The 17047-nt window shown below is 41.9% G+C and overlaps 1 protein-coding gene across 5 annotated transcripts in view; it reads left to right on the top strand.

Moving 5' to 3' along the window:
* The first annotated feature begins 212 nt into the window (after window positions 1–212).
* Window positions 213–17047, top strand: part of suco (SUN domain containing ossification factor) — a 112404-nt gene continuing 95569 nt past the window's right edge. For all 5 annotated transcript variants that reach the window (XR_011594094.1, XM_070887381.1, XM_070887383.1 and 2 more), the window contains exon 1: window positions 213–499. Coding sequence is in view for 4 of the 5 variants with exons in the window: in XM_070887381.1 (XP_070743482.1) it covers window positions 447–499 (53 nt within the window). In the remaining variant the exon portion in view is untranslated. The remainder of the gene's footprint in view (window positions 500–17047) is intronic.

Here is a 17047-nt window from a genome sequence, read left to right on the forward strand (position 1 = left end):
CAACAATCGGTGAGGTGGGCGGGAACGCGTTTCTGATTATTGCGTCAGGGGAGATTTTTTTTTGCTTTCCCCCTCCCTCGCTTTCTTTTTTTAATTCGTCCGCTGATCTTCATGAAGAAGTATGTCACTGACGGAGGAGGAGGCGGCGGTGGGAGAGGGACAGGAAGTGAGGTCGGGAAAGGAGAGGGGGGGGGGCGTGGTCGGGTATTTGAATACTAATGAGGTTCCAACTCGACAGCGCGAGGCGGCCGCGAGGGTTCTCAGGTGCAACGGAGGCCTGTAGGCTTGGGGCGTGTGTCAGCGGTGGGAGAGAAAGCAAGGCTCTCGGCTCAGCTCGGCTCTCCATGGACACCTCAGTGACTGGCTGAAGGAAGCATAACTAACCCGGCGGGAGGAGGTCGGAGGGGGGAGGGAAAGGCCACGACGATGTTAATTACTGTGAAAAGATGAACCAGCGGCACGTTTTATTTGTATGTTTGATTATCTCGGTGTTGTACTGGTGAGTGGCTTTTACCATTTTCCCTGTTGCCCGGGGGGCTTTTTGCTGGCCCTGGAGCTCCCGCACAGCCAGGCCGGACCGCCAGCAGGCCGCTGTTTCCCTTTTTAGCAGCTTGCATCCTCTTGAAAATGGGATTTTGTTGTTGCGGGGTGTGAGGGGAGGGGGGGCGGAAGAAAGACTCGCAAAAGATTGAAGTTTACAAAACATACCCCCCTAACGTGGCTAGAGGGCAATATTGACGGCTTTTAAAAATAACATCTTGTCTTCTGCGTGGAAGTTGGTACAAAATCTTGAATTTGGGTCAATTTTATGTTGATTTCTTGAAGCCACCGTTTTTTGACCATCTGCTCCCACTCACTGCTGTCCACTGAATTGTATTGAAGGTTTTATGTTTTTCTGGTATCTCTTGCATCCCCCAATGTCATCGTTTCTATATATGTTTCTCTTTCTATTTCTAATATGCAGTCAGTGATTACATAATCTCGTGTAACTTCATGTCGCTGACTTAAATATGATGCAGCCTTCTATTATTCATATTTCCTACCCAGAGCTAAGTGTGCTCACCAGTGAGCTTATCACCTGCCAAGAAGGGAATCCCAAAAGTACACAGTAATTTACTTAAATTCAATTCTATTGCGAGGTATGAAAAAGACATAGTGTGTCTCGCAGGATTTCATGCAAGAGAGCGGAGATAATCAGGGAAGGTATGTTGAAATTAGATGGCACCAGAGGTAAACTGCCTACATCTGCTACTGAGCCACCAACTGTATTTACTTAACAGCAGTTAGAGCCCCAGTAACAAGCTCTGTCGTATGGACGGCACTGCCAATTGCAGTCAAGGTCACCTCCTCTTAACTTTTCTGCCTCTTACTCCTTCCAGGCTGGCATAGAGATCATATGCACTGTCAGCCAGTTTGTTGCCCAGATCAAACAAATGACTGATTGTTCAGCAAGGCCAGTGCTTTCATATCTTTCCTCCTGAATAACTGCATTAATTTCACAGCATTGTTGAATTTCCCAAAGTACAGTGGCACTCAGACCATTTAGGTAGTTTGCTCTTCAGGCCTACATGAACCGAAGAAGAGCATATATAGGTTACAATGTTGGCTATCGGAGACTCCTCCAAATCGAGCTTGTATTGCAAAATACTATGATGATTTTGTGGTTGTGTGCCCTGTCTGAGAAAGGGATCGACACGAGTGGACTGGTACTAACCCTAAACTTGGATTTCTCCTTGTCCCTAGCGCATTTGTCTAAGCATGTCCATCCCGTATGACCTCAAAGATAGTCGAGGGTTTGTAATTTCTAAGCCTTCCTCCAGTTTGTATCAATTATGTGCCATCTCGACTGAGATTTTTTTGTTAATCACCCTATTTTAATGTTGGAGGTTCCAATCTTAATAGCAGCTTGAGTCTGAGATACATTAATCACTCCTACAAAACAATGTCAAGCAATTTTCTCCATGCAGAAGGACATTGAATTAAAAGTATCTTTTGGTTTTTCATAATTGATCCACATAGGGACTAACAAAATAGAATTAATTGTATATAAATGTTCAAGAACAGATATATGAAAATCACATTGAAACATACCAATATGGGATGTAAAGGCATGTTTTCTGGTGTTTGATTTAATCTTCTTTACCAATCAGGAAATATGTCATTGATGTCCTTGCCAATATTATATCCCTCAAACAACATCACAAACAGATTGGCCCGATTCTTCTGTCAAAATATCAGTAAGGCTAATGGCACTTGCTTTTATTCATGTGCAAATGGTACAGCAACTTCAGATGAGGGGCAGAGGCCCGATTAACTGTGGATATCCAAAAGTGGCTGAGTTGCGTCACTCCGCTGTTAGCTTCTCAAACGGCATATCGCTGGCTCCCCCCGGTGAAATGCATTGAATGGCTGTAGTTGCTGTATTTGCTCGGCACATATGAATTAAACTCCCATCAGTCATTTTAAGTCCAAGTACCCTTTTAAAGATGTGATGAGTGTTGACAAGCTCTCCTGCACTGAAAATTAACTATTGTAAGAGTTGAGTTTCATTCCCTTGGGATTTAATTATTGAAGATTTTAAAAATCTAAAATTGAAAATGATTTTTTTTACTTTTCCTCTGTGTCTCAATCTAATCTTTCCCTCTTTACCTAATTTGACATTGAATTCAGTCGCTCTTAATTTATACTCAGTCCTTGCACTGTTAATTTCACAATTCTTCAATCTGATTGGTTATGGATATAAACAGTTGCTTGTCCTGTTCACTCGGGTCCCAGATGCCCAGTTTCCCTTGTCTTGCTGTTACCAGCTCACACTTTGAGCAACTTGTCAAGCAACATTTAAAAAAAAACCTAAACGTGCGAGGGCCAATCTAGCTAATATTAGACCCTCTGCCACAGCACATGATGACCCAGTATCTGCTCATTATCACTGCTGCTTGTGGTACATTGCTGTGCATGAACTGGCTGCTGCATTTCTTGCATTGTAACAGTGACTACGCTTCAGAAGTACTTCATTGGCTATAAAAGGCTTTGGAACTACCTGAGGTTGTGAAAGGCGCTACATGTTTTTTTTTCTCTAGCAAGAGCTGAGCATTGAGGGCACAAGGCGGTTGAAAATCTTTATCAAGGTGCTTGGATATGAATACTGGAAATATTCATCATGAATGTTCTAATTGCAGACTGTTGTGGCACTTGGAACTATGGTGACTGTAACTGAAAGATGGCTTGGGTCAAAGATGACAAATATAGCACAAGGTACTGAATATTAAAGATGGACAGAGTAAATAGGAATGGTAAATTACCCAGTAAAATAATGAGACTGGAAGTTTCTAATATAACTACAGACCACCAGCTCAGAATAATTGTGTGTGGGGGTGGGGGGGAATTTGTCCAAAAATTAAGCTAGTGCACAAGTACAAAAAGTAATCAAAAAGGATAATGTAATGTTGGCCTTTAACTCAAGGGGGCTAAAATACAAAGAGGAGGAAGTTATGTTTAATTTGCACACTACCTTGGTCAGACCCCATCTGGAGTACTGCTTTTGGTTTTAGGCACCAACCCTCAGGAAAGATTAAAAAATAAAAAATACTTGCGCTTAATATGGTGCCTTTCATAACCTTGACTTTTCAAAGTGCTTTATAACCAGTGAAGTACTTTTGAAGTCTAGTTACGGTTTTAATGTAGGGAAAGCAACAACCAATTTGCATACACAAGATCCCACAAACAGCAGTGTGATGACGACCACATAATCTGTGTTAGTGATGTTGGTTGAGGGATGAATATTGACCAGGATGCCAAGGAGAACTCCCCTGCTCTTCTTCAAAATAGTGCTGTGGTATTCTTTGTGTCCGCCTGAGAGGACCTCTGTTTAATGTCTCATCTGCAAGATGGCACCTCCGACAGTGCAGCACTTCCTCTGTACTGTAGTAACAGTCTGGATTATATGCTCAAGTCTCTGGACTGTGACTTGAACCTACGAGCTTCTGACTCAGGTGAGAATGCTGCCACTGAGCCAAGCTTTATTGGCCTTAGAGGGGTTACAGCACAGATTTACTAGAATGGTACAAGGGCTTAAAAGGTTAGATTATAAGGCACGGTTTCATAAACTTGGTTTGTATTTCCCTTGAGTTTTGACAGTTGACGGATGATCTAATCGAGGTAGTTAAAATGATAAAGGGATTCAGTAGGGTATTTATATAGAAACTTATATAGGGGAGTCCAGAATGAAATTTGAAAATTAGAGCTAGGCCATTTAGAAGTGAAATCAGGAAATACTTTTTCACACCATGGATAGTGGAAATTTGGACCCCTCTTCACACACAAGCCTGTGGATGCTGGGTCAATTGAAATTTTCAAGATAATTTTTTTTTTTAATTGGGTAAGGGTATCAAGGGATATGGAACTGAGGTACAAAACAGCCATGATTGAACTGGCTGAACAGACTCGAGGGGCTGAATGGCCTACTCATGTTTCTGTTTCTAAAATGGAATACTTTAGAAGAGATAAAGACTACAATATTAAATTTGACATGAACTGGGATTCAATACTAGTGACAACCAACGCCCAAATACACCATTTTAAAAAGTCAACTGCAAAGGCATAAGGAAAACGGGTTGACTTCAGGACAAATACATAACGAGTGAAATTGGAAATAAAATGAAGCTTCATTAATCACTCAAGTAGAGGAGAAGGAGGCCCATGGGGAAAATTGCAGGCAATTTCAGAACAGGTGATTTACATAGAAACATAGAAAACAGATGCAGGAGTAGGTCATTTGAGCCTGCACCACCATTCAATAAGATCATGGCTGATCATTCCTTTCGTACCCCTTTCCTGCTTTCTCTCCATACCCCTTGATCCCTTTAGCCGTAAAGGCCATATCTAACTCCCTCTTGAATATATCCAATGAACTGGCATTAACAACACTCTGCGGTAGGGAATTCCACAGGTTAACAACTCTGAGTGAAGAAGTTTCTCTTCATCTCATTCCTAAATGGCCTACCCCTTATCCTAAGACTGTGTCCCCTGGTTCTGGACTTCCCCAACATCGGGAACATTCTTCCCGCATCTAGCCTGTCCAGTCCAGTCAGAATCTTGTATGTTTCTATGAGATCCCCTCTCATCCTTCTAAACTCCAGTGTTTAAAGGCCCAGTTGATCCAGTCTCTCCTCATATGTCAGTCCAGCCATCCCTGGAATCAGTCTGGTGAACCTTTGCTGCACTCCCTCAATAGCAAGAATGTCCTTCCTCAGATTAGGAGACCAAAGTGAACACAATATTCCAGTCACCAAGGCTCTGTACAACTGCAGCAAGACTTCCCTGCTCCTATACTCAAATCCTCTTGCAATGAAGGCCAACATACTATTTGCCTTCTTCATTACCTGCATGCCAACTTTCAATGACTGATGAACCATGACACCCAGGTCTCGCTGCACCTCCCCTTTTCATAATCTGCCGCCATTCAGATAATATTCTGCCTTCGTGTTTTTGCCCCCAAAGTGGATAACCTCACATTTATCCACATTATACTGCATCTGTCATGTATTTGCCCACTCGCCTAACCTGTCCAAGTCACCCTGCAGCCTCTTAGTGTCCTCACAGCTCACACTGCCGCCCAGTTTAGTGTCATCTTCAAATTTGGAGATATTACACTCCATTCCATCATCTAAATCATCAATAAAGATTGTAAAAAGCTGGGGTTCCAGCGCTGAGCCCTGCGGCACTCCACTAGTCACTGCCTGCCATTCTGAAAAGGACCCGTTAATCCTGACTCTCTGCTTCCTATCTGCCAACCAGTTCTCGATCCACGTCAGTACATTACCCCCAATACCATGTGCTTTGATTTTGCACACCAATCTCCTGTGTGGGACCTTGTTAAAAGCCTATTGAAAGTCCAAATACACCACATCCACTGGTTCTCCCTTGTCCACATCCTCAAAAAAAATTCCAGAAGATTTGTCAAGCATGATTTCCCTTTCATAAATTCATGCTGACTTGGACCAATCCTATCACTGCTCTCCAAATGTGCTGCTATTTCATCCTTAATGATTGATTCCAACATTTTCCCCACCACTGATGTCAGGCTAACTGGTCTATAATTACCCATTTTCTCTCTTCCTTTTTTAAAAAGTGGTGTTACATTAGCAACCCTCCAGTTAATAGGAACTGATCCAGAATCGATAGACTTTTGGAAAATTATCACCAATGCATCCACTATTTTTTGGGCCACTTCCATAAGTACTCTGGGATGCAGACTATCAGGCCCCGGGGATTTATTGGCCTTCAATCCCGTCAATTTCCCGAACACAATTTCCCGCCTAAATAAGGATATCCTTCAGTTCCTCCTTCTCACTAGACCCTCGGTCCCCTAGTACATCCGGAAGGTTATTTGTGTCTTCCTTTATGAAGACAGAACTAAAGTATTTGTTCAATTGGTCTGCCATTTCTTTGTTCCCCATTATAAATTCACCCGAATCCGACACTAATCTTTTTCTCGTCACATAACTGACTGCAAAAGCTTCCATAGATTTTATGTTCCCGGCAAGCTTCCTCTCATACTCTATTTTCTCCCTCCTAATTAAACCCTTTGTCCTCCTCTGCTGAATTCTAAAATTCTCCCAGTCCTCCGGTTTGCTGCTTTTTCTAGCTAATTCGTATGCCTCTTCTTTGGAATTAATGCTATCCTTAATTTCCCTTGTTAGCCACGGTTGAGCCACCTTCCCCATTTTATTTTTACTCCAGACAGGGATGTACAATTGCTGAAGTTCATCCATATGATCTTTAAAGGTTTGCCATTGTCTATCCACCGTCAACCCTTTAAGTATCATTTGCCAGTCTGATCTAGCCAATTCGCGCCTCATACCATCAAAAGTTACCTTTCCTTAAGTTCAGGACCCTAGTTTCTGAATTAACTTTGTCAGTCTCCATCTTAATAAGGAATTTACCATATTATGGTCACTCTTCCCCAAGGGGCCTCGCACAACAAGATTGCTAATTAGTCCCTTCTCATTATACATCACCCAGTTTAGGATGGCCAGCTCTCTGGTTGGTTCCTCGACATATTGGTCTAGAAAACCATCCCTAATACACTCCAGGAAATTCTCCTCCACTGCATTGCTACCAGTTAGGTTAGCCCAATCAATATGTAGATTAAAGTCGCCCATGATTACTGCTGTACCTTTATTGCACACATCCCTTATTTCTTGTTTGATGCTGTCCCCAACCTCACGACTACTATTTGGTGGCCTGTACACAACTCCCACTCGCGTTTTCTGCCCTTTAGCATTCCGTAGCTTCACCCATACCGATTTCACCTCATCCAAGCTATTGTCCTTCCTTATAATTGCATTAATTTCCTCTTTAACCAGCGACGCCACCTTGCCTCCTTTTCCTTTCTGTCTGTCCTTCCTAAATGCTGAATGCCCTTGTATGTTGAGTTCTCGCCCTGGAACCATGTCTCCGTGATGCCAATCACATCGTATCCGTTAACTGCTATCTGCACAGTTAATTCATCTACCTTATTCCGAATACTCCTCTCATTGAGGCACAGAGCCTTCAGGCTTGTCTTTTTAACACACTTTGACCCTTTAGAATTTTGCTGTAAAGTGGCCCTTTTTGTTTTTTGCCTTGTGTTTCTCTGCCCTATTACTATTCTCCTTTCTAGCTTTTGCTTCTGTCTCCATTTTGTTTCCCTCTGTCTCCCTGCATAGGTTCCCATCTTCCTGCCATATTAGTTGAACTCCTCCTGAACAACACTAGCAAACACTCCCCCTGAGGCATTGGTTCCGGTCCTGCTAGGTGCAGACCGTCTGGTTTGTACTGGTCCCACCTCCCCCAGAACTGGTTCCAATGCCCCAGGAATTTGAATCCCTCCCTTCTGCGCCACTGCTCAAGCCATGTATTCATCTGAGCTATCCTGCGATTAGAGGGGCAAAGAGTAACGGGAGCTGAGAAAAGTTGAAGATGTGCTGCACCAAGATATAAAATGTTAAACACAAGAAATGCTTGTTTAGACCTTAGTTTATAGCAAGAGAATAGTCAGGGAAGAGGATAGAACCTTAAAGGTTGTTAACTGGGATGATCAGAGAATAGTATAATAAATGAATACTTCTCAATAAAACGACAACATGCCCTACTGACTCAAGTAATCCATGCAGATTTCAGGACTTAAAGGTAAAGGTTTGAAATGACTCAAAACAAAAAATCCACTCGAGATGAATAGTGTATCTCCCAGAGTGTGGAGAATCTAGGAATTAAATTTGCAAAGTATCAAACATTGTAATGAAAGTTGATGAATATTGAGCCACCTTGACATTTTTGAGTGCCATCCCAGATAGGCAGTGGAACACATTTTTAATACATCTTTCAATAAAGGCTGCTACTGAAGATGAAGGACTGGAGAAAGTAGGGCTGTTCGGTTGTGAGGATGGTGAATTAAGATATTGTAGAAGTGTACAAGATACTAAGCATTGATAAGGCTTGGAGTCCTATTTCAAGATATGTCAGAATAGTGAGCATAATTTTAAAATAAGTAGAAGTTAAGCTTGGGGCAGATGTGAAGAAATTGTTTGTGTAAAAGTGATCAATACTTGGACTAGTCTGGCAGGTAGAGTAGCGGAGGTGCAAAACCTTAATCATTCGAAATTTCATTGATGACCTAATGGGCAGGGGAATTTAGGTCTTTTGTCTGGATGGATGTGCTAAGATGTCCAGAATTCACTTCCTCACTTGTATAAGAACATAAGAAATAGGAGCAGGAGTTGGCCATTCGGCCTCTTGAGCATGCTCCACCATTCAACAAAATTATGGCTGATCTACCTCAACTCCACTTTCCTGCACTATCCCTATATTCCTTGATTCCCTTAATATCCAAAAATCTATTGATCTCTGTCTTGAATATACTCAACAACTGAACCTCCACAGCCCTCTGGGCTAGAGAAATCCAAAGATTCACCACCCTCTGAATGAAGATATTTCTCCTTATCTCAGTCTTGTGATTATGCTGTAGGCAGACTTTTTATACTTTTATCATTATTTAAGTGTTTGTACAAATGGTATTAGACCTGCATAAATGGTTGCACTGTCAGTTTAAAGTTGAATCCCCCTTCATGATTTGAATGGCAACTACTGAGTCCTTCATTAACTTTAATAGTTCCAGATCTTCTTAACTGTTCCTGAATTATCGGTCACAATACTGCTCAACTTCACTCTGAACTAAAATCTCAATTTTTCTCCCCCTCCTTTCCTTTCACTCTTGATCAGTTTTCAATGTGTACTGCCTGATATGAATTCCTTCTTAAACCTGCCTCCAGGCACAATTTGTCTCTTTTTGCTTTCTTTTATAACTAACTCAGTATGTCTAAAACAAAACCAGAAAATGCAGGTCAGGCTGCATTTATGGAGAGGACAGAAAAGTGACCCCTGTGGCAGTTTTAATGCATCTGAAGCATTAACTTCTCAGTGTTCTCTGCAAATGCTGACAGGCCAGTTTGTTTATGTATGTGTATTTTTTAACCAACAAAGTAGGATAAAGGCATGTCTATTTATATCTGAATATCAACAGTTTCCAGCAGACTACTGTTTATTTCACATTTCTGTCTCTGAATTTGGCTTTGCTTTTAATCTTGTAAGAACATGACTCGAGCCTTCAATTTGCCTCTTTTGATGAGTGTTGGAGTACCAATAAGTCTGACCAAGGCGTAGCTCATTTGCTGAAGATTTTCTCAACTGTCTTCAAGCTTTGATGCTCGAGAGCTCTAAAATAATCATAAATACAGGATAGTGGGTAGGCATTTGGCCTTCTTGCCCAGCCTCCAGCTTGCAGTTTTCAAACCACAGGAATTCCTGTCTTAAGAATTTCAAGTATTAAACAAAATGGAGTTTTAATTGTATCCTATTTTGTTGAGTTTGCTGAATTTGCTCCTACATGATGCTGAAAGTTAGTCCAGAACCCAGTTATGATGTGGGCACTTGAATGATTAATTGCAGTTAGTTGTCATGGTGCTGTACAATATATGTGCTTCTAGAACAATCAATCAAGTTTTCATGCTACACTTGTATGATAAATGTTTCAGAATGATGTCTATGCTGAGTGACATTTTTAGGCCTTTTAAATCGATACACGTACTAGCAAATCTAGTAAGTTTTTTATTATGGAGAAAAAAAATGAATAATCTTTTAAATTTCAGAATTTTTTTTGATATGCGATAGATTATTACATATTAAGTCGACGCTTGTTTACAGTATGCATTTTGGCTTGTAGCGGAGAAAATTAAACTGAGTTCTCAACTAATGGGAACACAGTTTTAAATGCTTGAACATTCCAGCACAATAGGGTTTAGGTACACATGTATTTACTGTAATACAACCTAAGGAACTCAGTTATAGCTTGTATTCGATCTAGTTATGCCTAAAAGCTGTATATGTCTTGTGAATATTAATTTAATGCCAACTTGCACGCAGATGATATTCAAACAACGGATTATTATCTAATTCTAGCCCTTCAAAACTTTTTTTTTGCTGTGACTATTTAGCTCTGTATTGGTTCCCACTAATAGAAATGTAATGAAAGCAGTGGAAATCTGTATGCATAAGCAAATTATATTAAATATCTAAGAGAAATGGTCTCTCAGCTATTGCTACTGTCTTTGCTTTCCAAAATTGCACAAGTTCACTTAATGGGCCAGATTCTGCTGAGTTGGATTTGCTTCCTCCCTGTTGGCTCCATACATTTGTGACGCAAATTTCTGGAAGTTCAAGGTGATAACGGGGCACATAGGAATTTGTGTGAACGATGGTACCAACAGACTTCACCAATAAGATTTAAGGATTGAGAAAGAAGCAGAGCTAATGACTGAGAAGGTAATAAGCTGAATTAAAGTCAAATTAGATAGAGAAATAGAGGGGGAAAGAAACATTGGATTAAGAGTGTAGGGGGAAAAAAAGACAAAGGAAAAGTAAGAAGAAAAAATTAAGTCTCTAGGAACAATTTATCACCGGGGGGTGTGCGACTCCATATTTTCATTGGTTCCCTTTCTGGGTCTCTGAGTTTGAGCGGCATTGCAGGAACATAAATCTTGTCATTAAAAGGGTCCTTGTGTCGTGAAATACCAGCCCAAACTTTCTATGGTGGGTTTAATTCGTATTTAAGGCACGTATCTAGCAATTTTTGAAACTCAAGGGGGTGTTGAGGGTGAGATCTTGTTTTTTGCGAGGCGATTCAATTATCCGCCCCACTTCCACTCTGACCCCTCTGTCCTTGGCCGACACTGTTCTAATGTAGTTCAATGCAAGCTTGAGGAACCGCACCTCTTTCAATTAGGCACTTCAATCTTCCGGACTCAACATTGAGTTCAACAATTTCAGATCATAATCTCTGCCCCCATTTTATTGGACAGCAGCTGTTGATTCTGCTATTGACATTTACACCTCTAGACCCATCTTTAGTTTCTTCATGTCCCATCGCCATCTCCTTTTGCCTTTCTCCATCACTTTTGTCATTTAATCTCTCCTGTCTTCCACCCTATTACAGACCTTCCCTTTTTGTTTTCTCCCTTTCCCTGCCACTGTACTTAAAACCTGTTCCATCTCTAACTTTTTCCAGTTCTCATGAAAGGTCATCGAGCTGAAACGTTAACCCTGTTTCCCTCCCCACAGATCCAACCTGACCTGCTGAGTATTTCCAGCATTTTCTGTTTTTATTTCAGATGTCCAGCATCCTTTTGTATGCTATTCATCAATCTTCTATTTGCCCTATGTTTTGTGGTTGGGTTTGCAGCAGTTTGAAAACTTTGACTCTTCATCTTGGACAGTTTAACGACAGCCAAGTTATGTCTGCGTATTTCCTGAAAAGAATCGAATTAATAATGGCGTGAAAATTGCGGTTGAAGGCTTGCCGTCCGCATACACCTCCGAACCAAAAAAAACATACAAACTTACCTGGTGTGTCTGGAGCTTCGGACTGTTGTGGTCCTGGGCCTGTATTTGTACGCCTGCGTAAAGGCCACGGATCCCAGGGGCACATGCAATTTGCAAGAGTCCCTGGGATCACATGGGCCAGGCCAACCAATCAAAAAGGGGGACTCCTATGATGCATATGGAGATTCCATTTACATACAGAATCTTCATAAGCATAATAGAAATCCCCAAATAAATAAATTTTCACATTCAAAATTAATTAAAAGACCCTTTAATTAAGCATTTAAAATAAAATTTACATTTTTTGAAAAATTAAATGTAAACATTTTAAAACAGGCCAAAATTTACCTAAACTAATTATAAAATTTTAAATGTGTATACAGGGTATTTGTTTAAATCATTAAAAAAAAATATTTTAACCCTTACGCTGGTAAAGAGGCCTTACGCCTGCTTTCACTAGGTGGAAGAGTTTTGTGGGCATTGTGTCCTAGCTTTTATATTTGGTAAACATTACACTATGCCATGTACAGCAACTATCCACCCATATTTCCTTGCACAAGCTCACCTCAGAAAAGAGACTAGGTAAAAGGGGTCTGGGTTGCTCTGTGGGCTAGCTTTCACCTGTGGAACATATTTCATTATCAACCCTTCTGAAAATGAAATTTAAAAAAAAAAATTACTGAATGGCATACATTGAAAATGAAATTAAAAAAAAAATTACTGAATGGCATACATGTGTAAAGTAGATAAATGTATCATAGTATAACTGTAGGTTATGTGTCCTTTTGTGCATTACTGCTGCAATCTCTCTGCATTTTCCTTGGTGGACATGACGAGGTGGATGCAGAGAGGATGTTTCCACTAATAGGGGAGACTAGAACGAGAGCGCATAATAGAATAAGGGGCCGCCCATTTAAAACTGAGATGAGGAGGAATTTCTTCTGAGGGTTGTAAATCTGTGGAATTCGCTGCCTCAGTGCTGTGGAAGCTGGGACATTGAATAAATTTAAAACAGAAATAGACTGGGGTTATGGGGAGCGGGCAGGGAAGTGGACCTGAGTTCATGATCGGATCAGCCATGATCGTATTAACATAAAAAATAGGTGCAGGAGTAGGCCATTCGGCCCTTCGAGCCTGCACCACCATTCAATAAGATAATTCCCCCAGTACCCCTTTCCTGCCTTCTCTCCATATCCCTTTATCCCCCGAGCCGTAAGGGGGAATCAATGACTGAGCACGCTCGAGGGGCCATATGGCGTACTCTCGCTCTTATTTCTTATGTTCTTATGGGAAGTATTTTTGATAGTGTTGGAAGACAAAATTCTCTTCGATACATTGCAAGAATGTTGTTCGCTTGGAAACCCACCGCTTTAATATTGTACTGTGTTCTAATAAGTGTATGAATTAAAGGTAAACTTTTATTCTAGTTATTAAGAACATTATGCAAGTAAGTGGCAGATATAACTGATTATTACTTTCCCAAGTACAGGATATACATTTTCTCCAAATTTGGATGCTCAGCAGGTTAAAGGAAGCAAACCAGTCTGTTTTAGACACTTTGCTGAGAACTAATGAGTTACCCAGTAGCACTCTAGTCTAGCAGCTGTTCATGTTCTTGTGTGCTAGTTATATCAACTAGCAATGGTTCTGAACTACTCCCTGTAATTATCTTGGAATGAATTTGACTTTCAGACTTCCATTGTGTTTCTATGCGCATTGTGGCCCTGAGGGCCTTGCATAATGAGAACAAAGACAGCGTGAAAGTTCTCATAAATTGGGCAGCTCTAAATCATTATTTGCATTCTTACCTACTGAAAACTTAAATTATTTCTGTGGTAGTAGGTAGTAATTGGAATGCAACAAATTGTCTATTTGAAAAATAACCGTACAGACTTCTTGTGCTAACATTTTTTCAGTCATTATTCAACACGTTTAATTCCTTTATATAATTTTTATGCACTGTATGCCACTCCTTGACTGCGGTCAGGAAGGAACTCCGCTCCTAGGCCTCCGTTTTTAATCAGACTGCTGAGATGTATGAGGAGAAATTGGGTCGACTGGGCCTGTATTCACTGGAGTTTAGAAGAATGAGAAGGGATCTCATTGAAACGTATAACATTCTGACGGGGTTGAACAGATTGGATGCGGGGAGGATATTTCCCCTGGCTGGGAAGTCTTGAACAAGGGGTCACGGTCTTGGGATACGGGGTAAACATAGAAAATAGGTGCAGGAGCAGACCATTTGGCCCTTCGAGCCTGCACCATCATTCAATATGATCATGGCTAGTCAGAGGAGGAGCAACGAGTTCCGGGGACGTCAAGGCCAATAAAGACCAGCAGGAGTTCGTGGTCGGAGAGCTAGTTGGAGGAGCAGCGAGTTCCGCAGACGTCGAGGCCTGCCGGTGCAGCTACAGGGAGGAGGCAAAAAGAAATCGGAAGGTGACGTCACAACCAAGGGGGTAAGTGATTGGCAGGTGATTGGTAAGTAGTTTCTCTTTTTTTCTTTATCAGTAAGTAACCTTTAGCATTATTGTTGCCCAATTAAGTTAATCCAAGGGTTAAGTCATGGCAGGAGAGCTCGGATGTGTGTTATGCTCCCCCTGTACTATGTGGGAACTCGGACGTTTCTGGTGTCCTTGACGACTGTGTGCGGGAATTGCATCCGCCTGCAGATCCTGACAGACTGTATTGTGGCACTGGAGCTGTGGGTGGATGAACTCTGGAGCATTCACAATGCTGAGAATGATGTGAATAGCATGTTTAGTGAGTTGGTCACACCTTGGTAAAAGGTACACAGCCAGATAGGGATTGGGTGACCAAAAGGAAGAGCCGTGCAAGGAAGGTAGTGCAGGGGTCCCCTGCGGTCATCCCCCTGCAAAACAGATACACCATTTTGGGTACTGTTGGGGGGGATGACTCATCAAGGGAAGGCAGCAGCAGCCAAGTTCATGGCACCGTGGCTGGCTCTGCTGCACAGAAGGGCAGGAAAAAGAGTGGGAGAGTGATGGATTCAATTGTAAGGGGAACAGATAGGCGTTTCTGCGGCCGCAACCGAGACTCCAGGATGGTATGTTGCCTCCCTGGTGCAAGGGTCAAGGATGTCTCGGAGTGGGTGCAGGGCATTCTAAAAAGGGAGGGTGAACAGCCACTTGTGGTGAATATAGGTACCAACGATATAGGTAAAAAATGGGATGAGGTCCTACGAGACGAATTTAGGGAGCTAGGAGCTAAATTTAAAAAGTAGGACCTCAAAAGTAGTAATCTCAGGATTGCTACCAGTGCCACGTGCTTGTCAGAGTAAGAACCGCAGGATGGCTCAGATGAATACGTGGCTTGATGAGTGGTGCAGAAGGGAGGGATTCAAATTCCTGGAGCATTGGAACCGATTCTGGGGGAGGTGGGACCAGTACAAACCGGATGGACTGCACCTGGGTAGGACTGGAACCAATGTCCTCGGGGAAGTGTTTTAGTGCTGTTGGGGAGGAGTTAAACATACGGCAGGGGGATGGGAACCTATGCAGGAAGACAGAGGGAAATAAAAGGGAGACAGGCAAAAGATAGAAAGGAGAATATTAAAAGAGGAGGGCAGAGAAACCCAAGGCAAAAATCAAAAAGGGCCACATTACAGCAAAATTCTAAAGGGGCAAAGTGTGTTAAAAAGACAAGCCTGAAGACTCTGTGCCTCAATGAGCGGAGTATTCGGAATAAGGTGGAAGAATTAACTGCGCAGATAGCAGCTAATGGATATGATGTAATTGGCATCACGGAGACATGGCTCCAGGGTGACCAAGGCTGGGAACTCAACATCCAGGGGTATTCAACATTTAGGAAGGATGGATAGAAAGGAAAAGGAGGCGGGATGGCGTTGCTGTTTAAAGAGGAAACTAATGCAATAGTAATGAAGGACATTGGCTTGGATGATGTGGAATCGGTATGGGTGGAACTACGGAATATCGAAGGGCAGAAAACGCTGTGTACAGGCCAAACAATAGCAATGAGGTTGGGCTCAGCATCAAACAAGAAATAAGGGATGTGTGCAATAAAGGTAGAGCAGTAATCATCGGCGACTTTAATCTACATATTGATTGGGCTAACCAAATTGGTAGCAATGCGGTGGAGGAAGATTTCCTGGAGTGTATTAGGGATGGTTTTCTTGACCAATATGTCGAGGAACCAACTAGAGAGGCTGGCCATCCTAGACTGGGTGATGTGTAATGAGAAGGGACTAATTAGCAATCTTGTTGTGTGAGGTCCCTTGGGGAAGAGTGACCATAATATGGTAAATTCTTTATTAAGATGGAGAGCGACACAGTTAATTCAGAAACTAGGGTCCTGAACTTAAGGAAAGCTAACTTCGACGGTATGAGGCGTGAATTGGCTAGAATAGACTGGCAAATGATATTTAAAGGGTTGACGGTGGATAGGTAATGGCAAACATTTATAGATCACATGGATGAACTTCAATTGTACATCCCTGTCTGGAGTAAAAATAAAACTGGGAAGGTGGCTCAACCGTGGCTAACAAGGGAAATTAAGGATAGTGTTAGATCCAAAGAGGAGGCATATAAATTGGCCAGAAAAAGCAGCAAACCTGAGGACTGGGAGAAATTTAGAATTCAGCAGAGGAGGACAAAGGGTTTAATTAGGAGGGAGAAAATAGAGTATGAGAGGAAGCTTGCTGGGAACATAAAAACTGACTGCAAAAGCTTCTACAGATATGTGAAGAGAAAGAGATTAGTGAAGACAAACTTAGGTCCCTTGCAGTCAGACTCGGGTGAATTTATAATGGGGAACAAAGAAATGGCAGACCAATTGAACAAATACTTTGGTTCTGCCTTCTCGAAGGAAGACACAAATAACCTTCCGGATGTACTAGGGAACCGAGGGTCTAGTGAGCAGGAGGAACTGAAGGATATCCTTATTAGGCGGGAAATTATGTTGGGGCAATTGATGGGATTGAAGGCCGATAAATCCCCGGGGCCTGATTGTCTGCATCCCAGAGTACTTAAGGAAGTAGCCCTTGAAATAGTGGATGCATTGGTGATCATTTTCTAATAGTCTATCGCCTCTGGATCAGTTCCTATGGATTGGAGGGTAGCTAATGTAACACCACTTTTTTAAAAAAGGAGGA

The sequence above is a fragment of the Pristiophorus japonicus genome, chromosome 8 (genome assembly GCF_044704955.1).
Source record: "Pristiophorus japonicus isolate sPriJap1 chromosome 8, sPriJap1.hap1, whole genome shotgun sequence".
Classification (NCBI taxonomy): domain Eukaryota; kingdom Metazoa; phylum Chordata; class Chondrichthyes; family Pristiophoridae; genus Pristiophorus; species Pristiophorus japonicus.